The sequence below is a fragment of the Cetorhinus maximus genome, chromosome 2 (genome assembly GCF_964194155.1).
Source record: "Cetorhinus maximus chromosome 2, sCetMax3.hap1.1, whole genome shotgun sequence".
NCBI lineage: Eukaryota > Metazoa > Chordata > Chondrichthyes > Lamniformes > Cetorhinidae > Cetorhinus > Cetorhinus maximus.
In genome coordinates, this window is record NC_135880.1 from 179,238,129 (window position 1) to 179,255,580 (window position 17,452).

Consider the following 17,452-nt stretch of genomic DNA (forward strand, 5'->3'; position numbering starts at 1 on the left):
CTTCTAATTAAAACAAGATATGCCTTTTAAGAAAAGTGAAATCCATGTTACAGTTAAGTGCAGCACTGCCCAAAGTTATTCTCACTTTAGCATGTCCATATATCTTCTCTGATTGAATCTCACCCAATAGCCAAACAGTGTTTTTCTCTTTACCACGCAACTAAAATTAAAACTTTTAAAAAAATTTTCCTTTCATGGGATGTGGGCATCACCGACAAGACCAGCATTTATTGCCCATTCCTAATTGCCCTTGAACTGAGTGGCTTGCGAGGCCATTTCAGAGGCCAGTTAAGAGTCAGCAACGTTGCTGTGGGTCTGGAGTCACATGTAGGCCAAACCAGGTAAGGATGGCAGATTACCCTTCCCTAAAGGACATTAGTGAACCAGATGGGTTATTTGTTATTTGAAAAAGGAAGAATGCGCAGGGTTATGGGGAGAAGACAGGAGAATGGCACTAAGTTAATTGCTCATTCAGAGAGCTAGTACAGGCACGACGGGCTGATTGGCCTCCTTCTGCACTGTAACAATTCTGTGATTCTGTTAGTGTTTGTGACAATTCAGTAGTTTCATGGTCACCATTACTAATACTGTTTTTTGATTCCAAATGTATTTAATTAAATGAATTTAAACTCCCCAAGCCCCACGGGATTTAACTCGTGTTTCTCAATCATTAGTCTGGGATCCTGCATTACTAGTCCAGTAACATAGCCATCATGCTCCTATACCTCTAAAAACATATACAATTATAGCACAGAAACAGGCCATTCAGCCCATCTGGTCCATACTCCACACAAGCTTCATCCCATCTCTACTTTATCTCATCCCATCAGAATATTCCCATTCTGTATCCTGCGTTTGCTTACCTAGATTTCCCTTAAAAGCATCTATACTGTTCACATCAACCACTCCCTGTGACAGTCAGTTCTACGTTCTCCTAACTAACTAAAGACGTTTCTTCTGAATTCCCTATGAGATTTATATTTATAGCCCCTTAGATTTGGTCTCCCCCATAAGTGGAATCATTTTCTCCACATCTACCCTATTGAACACTTCCATAATGTTAAAGACCTCAATCAAGTCATCTTTAAGTATTCTCTTTTCTCTGGAGAAGAGGGCTCCGGTCTTCCTTCAGAGTTAAAACTTCTGAGTTCTGGAATCATCCTAGTAAACTCTTTTTTGCATCTTCTCCAGTGCCATTAAAGCCTTGTTGTAATATGGAAACTAGAATTGTACACACAGTGCTCTAAGTTTGGACCAACCAAGATTCTATACAAGATTAACCATACTTCTCTGCTTTTGAATTCTCTTCCTCTAGAAATGGACCCCAGTGCATTTTTATGGCTTTGCTAACCTTTGTTGCTATCTTTAATGATTTGTGAATCTTTACCCTAGATCCCTTTGTGTTTCTACTCCATTTAAACACTCATTTGGTGCACAGCCACCGATGTTGGTGCGACTAAAATCGGAGCTGCTCAACAGGCCAGAATTGGGGGAGCACAGAGATCCTCCAGGGGGGGTTGAAGAGCTGGAGGAGAATGTGGAGGTAGGGAGGGGTAAGGCCATGGAGGAATTTGAACACAAGGATGGGAATTTCTAAAATCAAGGTGTTGTCAGACTGGAAGCGGGCACAGAGGTGATGGGTAAATGGTTCTTGGTGCGAGACACAGAGTTTTATATGTCAAACTGAGGGCAAAGGTACCCCAGAACCACAATTACCTTTCCGAAAAAAGACCTCTGGTTGGTTGGATGTTGGATGGTATAGGTAGACTAATCTCAGTGCCTCTAATTCCGGGAGGGAAATTCTGCCTCAACAGAAACCTCCTGCATGATGCCTGAAAGGGTGGTGGAAACAGATTGTACAGTGATCTTCAAAAACCATTGGATAAATACTTGAAAGAGGAAAAAATTGCAGGGATATGGGAAAAGAAGGTGGGGAGTGGGGCTAAGTGAATTGCTCTTCGAAACAGCCAGCCACACTCAATGGGCCAAATGGCCTCCTTGTGGTCTGTACAATTCTATGAGCTCAAGTTTACAGAGGATGACAGGTGGGAGGCTGCTCAGGAGAGCAGCGATATGGTAGCATAGTGGCTATGTTTCCAGGTTTATAACCCAGCAGCCTGACTAATTATCTGAAGTCATTAGGTTAAATCCCACCATGAGGTAACTGGAGAATTTAAATTCAGATAATTAAATAAATGCAGAATTAAACGCTGGTGTCAGTTTTGGCAGGAGGTCTTGTGGTGCAGTGGGTAGTGTCCCTGCCTCTGAGCCAGAAGCTCTGGGTTTGAGTCCCACTCCAGGACTTGGTGGCCAGGAAGGTGTGTTCATAACGCAGCCAAACAAGTTGAATATCAACCCGCAAATCTTTCCGACTCACACCAATGGCAGGCGCTAAGAGCCAGGGAGACTCCAGGTCAGGCATGTGATGGGAATAACGTTGGAGCCTCTCCATCACTATCCATAGCTCCAGGCTACAACATGCATGTAAAATTCCTGAGTGAACTGTAACACATCGTTGTCAGTAATGGTGCCCATGAAACCACAGGATTGTCATAAAAACCCACCTGGTTCACCAATGCCCTTTAGGGAAGGAAATCTGCTACCTTAGCTGGTCCAGCCTACTTGTGAAATGTGGTTGATCCTTAACTGCCTCTGAAATGGCCTAGCAAGCCACTTAGTTGTTTTCAAGAAGGAAGCTCAGCTTCTGGAGGGCAACTAGGGATGGGCAATAAATGCTGGCCTTGTCAGCGACACTCACATCCCAGAACAGAATAAAAAAGTAATGATGGAATAGTCATTAACTGAATCCCTCTTGATCCAGGGAAGGGTGAGAATGTGGAACTTGCTACCATGATTAGGAGTTGAGTTGAGCAGCATAGATACATTTAAGGGGAAGTTCAGTAAGTACATGAGGGAGAAAGGAATAGAAGAGTAGACTGATAGGCTGAGATGAAGAGGGGGTGGTGAGGAGGCTCATGTGGAGCTTAAGCACCCACTTAGACCAGTTGGCCTGTTTCCCTGCTGGAAATTATAGGTTTGTGGTACTTCTGCCACAATAACGGGTAACGCAGCATCATTAAAAAAAGGTTTGATAGGCTTTATGGATCTGCGGCTAGGGAGTTCCCCATTAGCACAGCTGAATTGACAACCACTGGTAGAGACTCAAGCCAGTGAAAGGCAAAAACAGACTGAATGACTTACTGGAACAGTAACTGCAAACGTCCAGGCACTGGACCATGTTACTTCAACAGAACAATTCATTTTCCTTACTTCACCTTCTCAGTCTACTAAACCATGAAACTTTGGCTTTGTATGTGTAAGGACACAATAATGGCCTTGATGTAGACTCATCATGGTACAGGAGGCCATTTCGTCCACCCCATCCTTGCTAGCTCTCTATGGAGCAATTTACTCTGTTTTGTTTCCCTCGCTTGTTCCCTCTAGTCCTGCAACTAGCTGAACTCATTGCCTCATGCCAACACTGATAGCAATTTGCATTTTGATAGCCAAACGTTTGTTGTTAAATCTCACTCAACTTTTACCAGACAAAATGAAGAATCATGAACAAATGGTCATTTGGAACTTGAATATTGCCGAAAAAAGAGACATGTTGCTGAGGCTTTCCATCCTTTTATTCTTCAATGGGATGAGGGCATTACTGGCAAGGCCAACATTTGTTGCCCATCCCTAATTGCCCTTGAACTGAGTGGCTTGCGAGGCCATTTCAGAGGGCAGTTAAGAGTCAATGACATTGCTGTGGGTCTGGAGTCACATGTAGGCCAGAACAGGTAAGGATAGCAGATTTCCTTCCCTAAAGGATATTAGCGAACCAGATGGGAATTTGCAACAATCGATGATAGTTTCATGGTCACCATTACTGATGTAATGGTGCTCCAGTGGAATTATGAACCTGTATCCACAGAGCATTAGACTGGGCCTCTGGATTGCTAGTCCAGCAGCATTACCACCAGGTCACCTTCTCCCTCTGAGTCAGCTGGACAAAAGCAAAAGTTCCAAATTTCAAACTATCACAATAATTTATAGTGCAAGAGAATACTCAGCCAATCAGAGTCAACTTGCCAACCAATCAGCATTCCTTTTTTCCATTATTGAGTGTCATAGAAAATAGGCATGCAAGTACAGCACCTTCATTATTTCTACACATAGCTGTACAGAAACAGGTCATTGTCACAGCAGAGACTGTCATCATACTGAGCAACTATATTATCCAAACACCTTGCCAGGAAAGGAAGTATTAACTTTATATTGGGAGGAAAATCAAATAAGTTAATGCAAGATTGAGTATCAGAATGTACATCAAATACTAGTCAAGTTATTTCATTATTAAAAAATTGCTATTTTGATGCCTCAACTGGTTAAGATAGTGAATAGCTGTCAACAACAACAACTTGCATTTATGTAGCACCATTAACGTAGTAAAATGCCCCAAGATACTTCCTTCACAGGACAAAATCTGATGTCCAGCCACTTGAGGAGCAGTGATTGGACTTGCCTGTGAAGGCTTCTGTGGTCAAGCAGCCTACTGATGTTCTCACATGAAGAATGAACACTTGGGTCAGAATCTTCTGTTCGGTGTGCGTCCGCTTGCCAATGTGTAAGATGATGCACGGTGACGTTGGGCATGCGTCCCAATGCTACCGCGCGTCATTCTGATCTTTTGGTCAGCGGGCGCACACCGGAGTCAGCTGAGCACCCGCCGAACTGTCAAAGGCCTGTTAAGGTCATTAATAAACTGATTAAGGTGATTGTCAGGGCTGCCCGTCCAACCTTCAGGCTGTCGGGCAGGCGAAGAACCCAGGCGGCCTTCGCATTTATCATGAAACCTCATCCACGGGCGGGATGAGGTTTCATGAAGGATTTATTAATGAAATAAGATTTTTAAATCAAAATTCATAAACATGTCCCAGCTCATGTGACAGTGTCACATGAGGGGACATGTCTGAATACTTGTTTTTCCCTTTTTTTTCATTGTTTCATTTTGAGTGCCTCAGGGAGATTTCTGTGCTCTTTCGCGCGTATGCGCAGGCCCCAGCTCAGCCTACCCCCCGCCCCACCCCGCACCCGCAAAGGGAGCGCTCAGCGTTTCTGGGTGCGTGACACGCTGGGCGGGCATTAATTGGTTAGATTCAGGGGTTTAACTGGGCTGGAATATAAAAAGGGTGGAAGTTGTGTTACAGCTGCACAGAGCTCTGAGTGGAGCCCATTTTGAGCATTGCGTTCAGCCCTGGCTCGGCAATTCAGGGAGGATATATTGATCTTGGCGGGAGTACAACATGGATTCACCAGAACGATAGAGGGTTAAATTATGGGCACAGCTGCACAGACTAGTATTTCCTTCAGTGTGGGAAAAGGGGGTGTCTAATTTACATTTTCTTCATTCATGGGATGTGGGCACCACTGGCTAGGCCAGCATTTATTACCCATCCCTAACTGCCCTTGTGCAGAGGGCATTTAATAGTCAACCACATTGCTAGGCCAAATCAGGTAAGGATAGCAGATTTCCTTCCCTGAAGGACATTAGTGAACCAGATGGGGTTTTCCCTGACAATCGGCAATGGTTTAGAGGTCACCATCAGACTTTTAATTCCAGACTTTTATTGAATTCAAATTTCATTGCCTGCTGTGGTGGGATTTGAACCCAGATCCCCAGAGCATTACCTTGGGTCTCTAGGATAATAGCCCAGTGACAAAACCACTACACCACCACCTCCCCATAAACTTAGATGTTTGAAGAATCCAATAGAGTAGGTAGAGAGAAACTACTCCCTCTGGTGAGAAAGTCCAGGACAAAGGAGACTGAACCTTAAAAATTCGAGCCAGGCTGTTCAGGGAGCACTTCTTCACACAAAGGGGAGTGGAAATCTGGAACTCTCTCCCCGAAAAAGCTGTTGAGGCTGGGAGTCAATAGAAAATTTCAAAAGTAAGATTGATAGATTTTGTTTCAGTAAACGTTTTAAGGGTTACAAGGCCCAGGGCGGGTAGGTGGGGTTACGATATAGATCAACCATGATCTAAATGAATGATGGTTCGGGACGCTGCATGTCCTCTCTCTGCTACCATGAGCCTATTCAAACCAAAATATCCTCATCTCTATGAATTCAGAATTGGATCAAAGGTTGTAGTTAAATTGCCCCTATTGTAATGATGCACAACAGATGTGTTGGCAATAGCTCAGCTCCAGAGTCACATTCTGATCAGACATCACATGCAGGAGTTTGAGACCCCCTTTCGAGGAGATTATCTCATGCCACTTGGGGTTGGCAAGACCTGCAGTATAACTCCAGTCCAGTGTGAAGCTGAGTTTTCATTTGTCCTACTATGCAGAGTTTCTATCTAGTGTAATGTTTTACATATCCAAAATAAACCTTACCACTTTTGTCCCTGCCCTCCTTTTAATTCATGGGATGTGGGCATAGTTGGCAAGGTCAGTGTTTATTACCCATCCCTATTTTCCCTTGAGAAGTTGGTGGTGAACCAGCTTCTTGAATACAACTGAGTGGCTTACTCGGCCAGTTAAGAGTCAACCACATTGCGTGAGTCTGGAGGCTTATGCAGGCCAGACCGGGTAAGGATGGCAGATTTCCTTCTCTAAACAACATTAGTGAACCAGTTCGGTTTTATCACAACCTGGTAATTTCATGGTCACTATTACAGATACTAGCATTTTGATCCAGATTTGATTTAATTAATTGAATTTTTATACTCCCCAGCTTCTGTGGAGGGATTTACAGCTATTTACAGAACGTTTTAACACTGGGAGCATCTGACATGCTTGTGTAACCCAAAGCAGATATTATAATAAGTTAACAATTCATTTTACACATGTTGCCCAATTAGGTTAATCATTAAATATCATTAGTCATGAGGATCCTTATTTTGTTGTATAAATGTGAAGTGACTGACCCCAGTCTGTGGCTCAAACACACTTGCCTCTGTGTCAAAAACATGTTGGGTTGGAGTCCCACTCCAGAAATCTGAACACACAATCCAGGCTGACACTCCCAGTGCAGTACTGAGGGAGCACTGCACTGTCAGAGGTGCCATCTTTTGGGTAAGACATTGAATCCGAGGCCCCAGCAGCCCTAATTGATTGGCGGGGTGGGGGAGGGTGAAATGTGAAAGAGAATCCAAGACCACTCTTCGAAGAACAGCTTCGGAGTTCTCCCTGGTGGCCAGGTCATTATTTAATCCTCAACTAACTCCCCAAAAAAATCTGTTCATTTATCTGAAGGCTCATTATGGGAGCTTGCTATGTACAAAACAGTTGCTGAATTTCCTACATTACGACAGTGACTACACTTCAAACAAGTACTTCTTAGTTTGTAAAGCTCTTTGAAATGGCCAGGGCTTGTGAAAGGTGGTATAACCACACACGACTTTCTCTCCTGAAATATGTACCATTCAGTTCCAATCTTGAACTTATTATGCTAACAAGTTGCTCTGTCTTTGATTTGCTTATGCTGTCTAATTGGAATGTCATCCGATTCATTAGAGTCATGGACAGATGGTCCAGTCCATCAATGTTCCAAAGCCTTCTCAACTCTTAACATGTGGTGCTCATTCATCACTTATCACAACTTTCAAAAGCACAAACTGCCAAATGTAACAAAAGAATTATTAGAAATTTTATCTCTATATTCCAGGAATGTTTCTCAAAAGTCACAGTACCCTGTGATCAGGTAGTTTGAAAGTTATCTGAATATTTGCATTTTATTTCAGATGCTTAAGGTTCAATAGTAACTGAGCTCCTTAGAGCAGAGAAGATTGAGTGGAGATTTAACAGTGGTGTTCAAAGTTATGTTGGGCTTTTGATAGGATAAATAGGAGACAACAGGAGGATCAGGAGAGCAAAGATTTAAGGTAACTGGTAAAAGGGTCAGACATAAGAGGAGCAGAGTACTTTTTTTTAAATGCAGCAAGTTATGACCTGGAATGCGCTGCCTGAAAGGGCAGTGGAAGCAGATTCATTAGTAACTTTCAAAAGGGAACTGGATAAATACTTGAAAAGGACCAAAAAAAAATTGCAGGACTATGAGGTAAGAGTAGAAGAGTGAGGCTAATGGGATAGCTCTTTCAGGGAGTCAGCATAGGCACAATGGGCTGAATGGCCTCCTTCTGTGCTGTCTCATTCTAGGATCCTGGCCAACACAACATTCCACATTTGTTTTATCGGCGCTGATGTGATTTATTTTTATTCTTTTAGGTGAGATGCATCTAGTGCTCAGTGTGTCTGTACAGCAGACACTCGAGGGCGGTTTGCGGTGTACAGCACCTGGTGTAACGTGAAGTATGTGGCAACTTTTGCAAGGTCTGTCTGTCTCGGCACTTGGGTATCAAACTGGGAGCCGAGACTCAAGTTATACTGCCACTTCACACATTGATGCACCACCCAAATGCTTCCCTTCCGTAAAACTGGCGATCGTAATTGCCCCCTTACCTCGGAGTCCATCAGTGCTCCAGAACAAAATGCACTTACCACGGTAACTGGCTCATTGCTGTAAGCGTGAGCCCTTGTTCACATCTATAAATACCAGAAACCCAAGTGAAATACATAAAGAGATCTCCCGGACATGACAAGCCAGCAAAATTTAGCACTGTTTAAAACAAAAATCTGTCCTGTCACTGTCTCAATCTCAGGCTAGACCAGCTGGCGTTACAGTTTACTACTGAAGCTACTTGACATCCCAAACACAGCCCACTCCAAATTCACTCCAAATTCTCCCATATACAGAACAGCAAAATGTATCTGCCAGAGGGCGCTTTGGGAAGTCCACAGAACGTGAAACGTTAACGACATTAAATGCAAAGCTTGTTTTCTTTTTAGTTAACTTCAAACTTCTCAATGAACTTTCACTGTGGCTGTTTTAGGAGTTTCGGGGAGAGCACTGGACTCTCGAGCATCCTTACTAGCGATTTTTTTTTAACCCCTTTATTTCCGATGCTCTTTTCTAGCCGCAGGGAAACATTCGCTGCAGAGTTTGCTCTAGAATTTGGTTAGCGTTTGACTTTACCTTGTAAATTCACAATCCACCGATCACTACCGGGGTCTGATTCGTAGCCGCAAGTGTCATCCTCAAAATCGCACGAACCGTTACTCTCCAGGATCCCGGCATTTACAAACTGTACGACTTCACAGACCATGTACATATATAAAACACAAGGGATAAAAAAAAAAGTTAAAATGCAATAAATTCAAAACGTTTGCTTATTTTTTTTAAAAAAAACCTCTTACCGTCCAGATCAGACTGTGATAAACTTTTTTTTTTGGGAAAAGCAATTTTTTTTCTTAAACAGGTGCAAAATGGTATCTCTTTATGGACTAAATATAAATGTAGAAATATTGTAGTGGACATTTACCGTGCAGGATTAAGAGTATAAGAGGCGTCATGGTTAGATCCAAAATGAAGAGTGTTATCATTCAAACTCTCTGTAAACTCTGGTGTGTCACTCACTCAGCAGTCCAGCAGCTTGGGGTTCTGCAGATAGTAAGACTGCAACAGAGAGAGAGAGAGGCGCTGCTTTGTTTCAGCCAGATTTAGCAGTGGAGATATCTCACGGGGCGGAGAGAGTGCAAAAAAAAAGTAAATGAGTTCCAGATTGGCAGGGATACACCTACCCGGAGAAGCTGCTGTGCTATGCAAAATTTCCCCCCTCCCCGCCCCCTTCCCCTTACAGTGTAGGCAGAGCGAATGATGGCACTCTTCTGCTGTTACTGCAAATTCTCCAAGTGACAACTCTTTGATATACCCCCATTAATCACAACCCCCTCCCCCTCGCTTCTTGGGAAGTCCACTGTCATGTAGCTAATCATTTGCAACCAGGCATATTTTTGCAGCTGACTATTATGTACATGATAGGAGATTGTGTGCATTCCCTATAGAGACTAGACAGTTTGGTCATTGTCAGGAGAGAGGGAAAGTGTGGGGGTGTTTGGGGGGGTGGGGGTGGGGCTGGATGGTGGTAGAGGGGAAGAGTCAAAGTATGGACTGTTCCTGCTAATGTTGATTTCTAAAGCGGTTTCTCCTTCCTCAAGAATCTTCACTGAAATAAAATGACAAAGCCTCATTTATTAAACACTGAGAAAACACTTATCAGCAATTGCACAATGCTGCCAATATTTTGCTGGTTAGAGGAGGTCAGGTTCTGTCGAGTTCATTTTCTAATTGCGGCTGTTAGCTTGGCAAATTAATTGCTATCCAGTGATGCAGTTCACATTAAGATGGGTCATTGTGTCAGGAGTTGAGTTCATGATCAGTCATGAACAACTGCACTGTGGTAAAGTGAAAGATGCATGCCTTCAGCTGTTCGATACTTACAAGAGATTATTGCGAGACAAGGTACGGCAAGGTACTGAAGAAATTTTATTGCATGTCAATGCTGTCAATACCACAATAAAGGAGGAGATAGTAGAGCCATTGGATAGGATAAAAATAGATAATACATGGAAGGTTGGCAGTATCAAAGTAGAAAAGTCACCTGGACTGAATGAGATGCCTCCTTGGTTGCTGAGAGAATTGCGAAGGCTCCAGCCATGAGCTTCGATATGGGGGTGGAGGATTGTAACTGTTACAGCCCTGTTCAAAAAAGTGGCAGAGGGTTAAACCCAACAATCTCAGGTCAGTCAGAACAATACCAGCAGTGGGGAAACTTCTAGAAGACATCGGGGCCTAATTTTAACCCTGTGCAGGTGGGTGGGATTTGAAGGGGGTAAAATTGGGCTCATTAATCTGGACGGAACTAATCGTCACTTGGAAAAAGTTGAGTTAATAAATGAAAGCCAGTTTTGTTTGGATTTTGTTGGACCGACTTGATTGAATGCTTTGAAGAAGTAATGGGGAGAGTTGATGAGGATGGGGCAGTTGATGTTGTGAAAGATGCCTTTCAAAAGGCATTTGGTAAAGTGCCACATAATAGGTGTGTTAGCAAAATTGAAACCCTTGGGACTAAAGGACAGTGTCTGTGTGGATACAAAATTAGCCAAGGGGCAGAAAACTGAGGGGAGTGGTGAATGGTTGTTTCTCAGACTGGACCGGAGTATTAGGGCCACTGCTCTCTTTGACATATATTGATACCCTGGACTTGGGTAGATAGGGCATAAATTCAAAGTTTGCTGTTGACAAAAAAACTGGGAATGCAGTAAACAGTGACAAGGATCAGGAGGACAAAGACAGGCTGGTGAAATAGGCAGATGCATGACAGATGAAATTTAACGCAGAGAAGTGTGAAGTGATTCATTTTGGTTTGAGGAATGAGGAGAGGTAATGTAAACTAAATGGTATGATTTTAAATGGGATGCTGAAACAGACACCGGGGGTACATTTACACAAATCTTTAGTGGTGGCGGAGCAAGTTGAGAAGGCTGTTAAAAAGCTTATGGGATCCCTAGCTTTATAAATAGAGGCATTGAGTACAAAAGCTAGGAAGGTATGCAAAACTCTATAAAACACCAGTTTGGCCCAAGCTGTGGCCAATTCTGGACACCACACTTAGGAATTATGTCAAGACCTTGGAGTAATTGCAAAGGAGGTTTACTAAGATGATACCAGGGGTGAAAGAAATCTGCTATGTGGAAAGGCTGGAGAAACGAGGATGGTTCTCCTTTAACCAGAGAAGCAGCAGAAGAGATTCAATTGAGGTGTTAAAAATCATGAATGGTTTTGATAGAATGAATAAGAACTTGTTTCCAATGGCTGGAGGGTCGGTAACTAGAGGGCACTGACTTAATTTAATTGAATAAAGAGCCAGAGGCGAGACGATGGGCGGAATCATCCGCTCCCATTTGCGGCGAGCGCCAAGGCAGGCAGGGAGGAGAATTCGGCAGGAGGGTCAGGAATTGGTTTCACGCCGGCCTGAAATCACCGTGGGATCATCCGATGGTGTCCGCCATGGCAGAACGCGAATCCAGCTGGAGGCGGCTGAACCCAATTTGCATCCCGCTAATGGGATGCAAAGTAAGGTCTGACCGGAATCGCAACCCCACCACACCCCCCCAAACCCCCCACGGGTTGAGTTACCGTTACACCGGCCCAGAGCATGTCTGGACAAGCGTGATGTGCAGAAGTCCAGACTTTCCTTTAGGGCCTTGCTCAGATTGTGGATATCCGAGAAGAGGAAGATGCTGGAGCCCTACAGCTACCGGACCCTGGAGGAACACGTGCATCGCATGCTGGGTGGATCCTCATGCACATGACTCCACCGCGAAGCAGCTCTCAGGAGGTGGGTGGTCTTCACGCAGCAGCTTCAACTTCACTGAGGTTTCAGAACTTCACGGGATTCACTATGGGCCGGTCCGGATGATCAGCGAAGGGGTAGGTGGGGCGGGGGGGGTGGAAAGAAGGCCTAGGTGTGAAAGGGAGAGGAAGGTGTCCCGGGAGGAGGGTGAGGTTTGGGGGGGAGGACAAAGGTGTCAGGAAGGGTGAGGTTGGGAGGGGGAAGGAGGATGTTGGGGAGAAGTAGGGAGAATGGTTCAAGTGGGGAGGTAGGTGTCAGAGGGGAGGAAGGTGTAAAGGAGGGAGTTTGGAGGGGGGGAGACGTCCAGGTGGGAGGAGGGAGTAAGGGTGGAGGAAGGAGTAAAGGGGAGGAAGGCATTGGGGGTGGCAGAAGGTGTTGTGGGGGGTGGTGGAATGTCCTGGTGAACGTGCAAGGGAGGAGTCTGTGTAGTCAATGACTGCCTCGTGGGGAGCGAAGGCAGGGTGGGCATGGTAGGAGGGGATGGTTAGAGTAACGGGGGCAGAGCGAGTTGGTAGGGTGAAGAAGGGGCAGTGAGGGTGGTTGGTGGGGACACGGAGGTAAACACGGACTTGGGGGGTGGGAGAAGGAGGTTGGGGTTTTCAGGAAGGCAGAGAATGTACACGTTCACCTGGACATTCATGAAGGAGAATGTTTCAGGCTGTAGGGTAATGGTGGGGAGGCCAAAGGTGATGCCCAGGGGGTGGATTGTGATGGGGGAAAGGACATGGGTGACTGGGGGAGGGGAAAGGATGGGAGAGCTTATTACAAACTTTACTACGACTGTTTTGCACAAATGGAAAGTGAGCGGAGCCTCGTGTTGGACAGGCACAGGTGCTGCATGGGAGTGCAGTCAGTGGGTGGGCGGAGATGCAGGTCGGCTCAGATGGAGAACTGAAAGTGAACCCAAACAGGCAGCATCGAAAATGCTCAGGACAGTGAGATGATTGTGATGGATGAAGGCTCCGCATGTGTGAGGGAGAGTACTTGCATGAGGCCCCGAAAGGCCCTGTCCCACACACACACAGACACACAGGCATACACACACACACACACAGACACACACACACACACACAGAGACACACACACACACACAGACACACACACAGACACACACACACACAGACACACAGACACACACACACACACACACACACAGACACACACGCACACACAGACACACACACACACACACACACAGACACACACACACACAGACACACACACACACACAGACACACACACACACACACACACAGACACACACACACACACACACACAGACACACACACACACACACAGACAGACACACACACACACAGACACACAGACACACACACACAGACACACAGATACACACACACACAGACACACACACACAGACACACAGATACACACACACACAGACACACACACACACAGACACACACACACAGACACACACACACAGACACACAGACACACACACACAGACACACACACACACACAGACACACACACACAGACACACAGATACACACACACAGACACACACACACACACACACACAGACACACACACACTTATCCCTCCTGGTCTGGCTATGTGCAGCTGAACTGCTTGGGGGATGGGGGGGTGGGGGGAGGGTGGGGGATGTAGGGGCAGCATTCGCAAAGCCTGTAAATGAAGCTAAAATACAACATTGCCACTGCAGGAACTCACCCATGGCTACCGCGATGGAGTGCAGGTCTGCGTGCATCACCATGTTCTGCTGGGCCAGAGTCTCTATGACGTCCGCCATCCTTCCCATGGAGACCTCCATACACGCACATGTGGGCACCACTTCATCAGAGAGCAGGCGGACACACTCCTCTGACTCGCATGCCACTCTGTTGAGGGCTTCCAACAGCTCTGTGTGTGTTCCCCTGCCTTCTGCTGACTCTCCATGATGAGTTGGAAGGCCGAATCCAGAGGCTTGTCATCTGGCTCGGGCCTGACAGATGTCTCTTCCCAGCAGTCCTCCGAGTGCCGGGGAACTCGGCTGAACCTGCCTCCTCCTGCTGTGGACATGTGTCCGTGCGGTGACCGCCAGATTGTGAACTTGAGCCTGTTCTAGATCTAGGTTCCACCGAGGTGTGTGTCTCTGCGCTGGTGGAGGGCGTGGGTAAGCGCTGTGACGGGTCTTCCAGGCTGCTTATTTCCAGCTCTTCAATGGAGGAGGTGTCCTCTTGGCTGGAGGTGAGGAGCTGAGGGACTGGCTGGCTGAGGGTGTTGGTCGCTTGGCAGAGCTCCCTTGAACCAAAGTACAGATAATGAGTGCATGGCAGCAGAGTCAAAAGCAGGAGAGAGAGCACTCACAGTTGCGTTGAGAGGGGGATGATGTGGTGCAGGATCCTCACGAGGGTGTTTGCCGCCGACCTCACCGTCACTGCAGAATTGGTCCACATTCTCACCAGTCAGCGCGATGGCTGCTCCTCAAAGTGAGGGAGGGGCCTAATGTGGGCCACCCCACCCCCAATCTGGGGCCTCTCCCTACTGTTGTCAGCCAACTTCTCCTGATGAAAACAGATAGAAAGAGATTGAGCAGGGCACATGCCACGGCGGATGATAAGGTTGCGTGGAATGTTTATGTGGCGAGCGGAGTCATGGACGGGATGAGGGTGTGAGCCCCAGAGGATATGAGCCTGATGGAGATGTGAGGGTGTGTGTGAGAGTTAGTGGTGTTGTCCCTTGAGGTGTGAGATCCCTGTGGATGTGTGATGGGCTTGTGAGTGTGTGAGTTGAGAGTGATGAGGTGGTTGACTTACCCTGGCGGATCGGAGATCATCCTCTTCCTGCACTGGATGGCCGACCTCCCCTGTGCTCTGGTGGCGCTGATCGCCACTGCCACCGCCTCCCAGATGGATTGGTGACTCTGGTGGACCTCCTGAGGCCCGAGCTGGGGTAGAGGACATCGGGGCGGCCTTCCACTGCATCCAGCAGGCGCCCCAGAGAGGCGTCATTAAATTTTGGGGGCTGCCGTCACCTTTCTTTCAGGGCCACCTGTCGCCTGGAGCAGTCCTGGTCTGGAGACATAAAGTAGGCTGAGCTCTGGTGCGCTCTAAATACGATGCCCGGGGTGAGGAAGTGCTGAGGTCACAGCGTGGCGGGTAAATCTGAGCCCGCCCGCCAGCGATCTGGTGTTTCCCATGAATGCATTATTAATGAGGTGGACCAATGGGCAAAACGTCAATTTTCACGCCCACTACTGCACTTTGTACAATTCTTGGAAGATTCCACCCAATATTTTTTTTACCCAGCGAGTTGTTACAATCTGGAATGCGCTGTGTGAAAGGTTGACGGAAGCTGATTGAATAGAAATTTTCAAAAGGGAATTGGATACATCATAGAAAAGGCAAAGGTTGCAGGGTCCATGGGAAAAACGCAGGCAACTGGAGTGAATTGGATTGGTCTTTCAAAGAGCCAGAACAGGCCTAATGGGCCAAATAGCCTCTTCCTGTGCTGTAAGAATGATTCTAATAATTGGATAGATGGATCAGTAGTCAGATGGAGAAAAAGGCAGCCAGAACTAATGAGCTTCTCGTGCCATGTTGTGTCTAACTCTTTTATTTGAAGATATCAGACTGAAGCAGGCAGGAATACACAGCTGCTGTGACCTTAACTAAACCAACGTGAACTGTGGGAATACTTGGTGACTGCCAGGAAAAAAAGGGAAGGGAAATCGTCTGGAAAATGGACCATGGAGAGCTCAATCCAGTTGTTTCAAATAGTTCTGAATAGACAAAGAAATAATGGAAAGAAGGGACGGAAGAAAAAGAGAGACTTGCATTTCTATAGCACCTTTCATGATTCCTGGACATCCCAAAGCACTGTACAGCTAATGGAGTATTTTTCAAGTCTAGCCATTGTTGGAATAGAGGGAACGCAGCAACTAATTTACACACAACATGCTCCAACAGTTCTGATGGAAGGTCATTGATCTGAAAGAATAACTCTGTTTCTCTCTGTTGTTGAATTTCCCTCGCCTTTTCTGTTTTTATTTCTGATTTCCAACATCCGCCGTATTTTGCTCTTAATATTATTTTGGCTGTGGCAGCTTGTTTAAAATCGTTACATTCCAGTGCTGCGCGCATGAGTCTCTGCCGCTCTTGAGCTTTGTGTGAATCTCATCCTGTTGCCGTATGATGGGAGGCAGGAGAAGAAAAGAGTACACCGTGGGATCAAAAATAGATGCACATCCCCTGAAACGAAGCATTGCTGGGAATTAAGGATGTTGCGCGCTGGGATTTCTGATTGTGGAGAAATTCAGTGAGCATGTGCTGGTCAGAAGAGTGGGAGCAGGTGATGGTTTAATGGTTTGGATTTTTGGTGTCAGCTGTGGCTCAGTTTCTCACCTCTGAGGCAGTTGTTTGTGGGTTTGGATTCCGCTCCAGAGCACAGAAGACCGAGCTGATAATCCCAGAGGAGTATTGAGGGAGTACAGGCCATTCATTTCGGGGTTGGCTAACTCAGTTGGCTGGAGTCTGATGCAGAATGATGCCAATGGTGCTGTTTCAATCCCTGTAGTGTCTGTGGCAGTCCACGCGCGTCTGCCTCCTCTCCTTGGCCCACACTTGTGGATTGGTGCCACTCAAGCTATATACAACCAATTGTTTTCCTCAAATGGAGAGAAGTGCCTTTGGTCCTTTGTAGAAGTTTGCTATGTTACTGAGGGAGTTCTGCTTTCTCAAAGGTTCTTTTGAGAACCTTTTGGATGAGTGTCATGAAGCTATTAATATATATAATATTATTAGAAAATAGTTTTCTTTTAAAATAGAGTTTTAGTCTGTGGGTGTGTCTTAATTGGATTAAAGCTAGCTAGTCTGGGTGCTTTGTGTACTAGTTTTAAGATGTAAGAGAGGTAGAGTGCATTCGCATTTTTGGAATGGAGCATTCAAGAAGGCAAGTGAAATCTGGCACCTAGCTAGCAGAGACCAAGCAGTATGTTTATATTACCAATAAAATTGGTACTACGAAGGGGGTTTTATTGTTAGAAGAGGCTGGTGATACAATGAGAATTTATATTCATTGAGCTATGCTAAGTATAACTTCAGCAGTTTTGTGTGTGCGGGGCAGAGGCAATGTATGATCAAAGTAGCTATAAGCCTACAACTGTCTCCACAGGAACCAAAGTGAAAGGAACCTCATTTTGAATTTGTACGGTGAAAATGCTTTGCCTGGTG

At 45.8% G+C, this 17,452-nt stretch overlaps 1 protein-coding gene across 4 annotated transcripts in view; it reads right to left on the bottom strand.

Annotated features, from left to right (window-relative positions):
- Positions 1-9,587, bottom strand: part of LOC144668204 (MAM domain-containing protein 2-like) — a 115,279-nt gene extending 105,692 nt beyond the window's left edge. Inside the window, exons 1-2 of one of the 4 annotated variants that reach the window (XR_013573458.1) lie at positions 9,379-9,587; positions 9,033-9,149 (exon numbers count right to left, since the gene is read on the bottom strand). Coding sequence is in view for 3 of the 4 variants with exons in the window: in XM_078529960.1 (XP_078386086.1) it covers positions 9,033-9,149; positions 9,254-9,374 (238 nt within the window). In the remaining variant the exon portion in view is untranslated. The other 3 variants (XM_078529977.1, XM_078529970.1, XM_078529960.1) reach the window with 3 other exon arrangements.
- Positions 9,588-17,452: the final 7,865 nt, after the last annotated feature.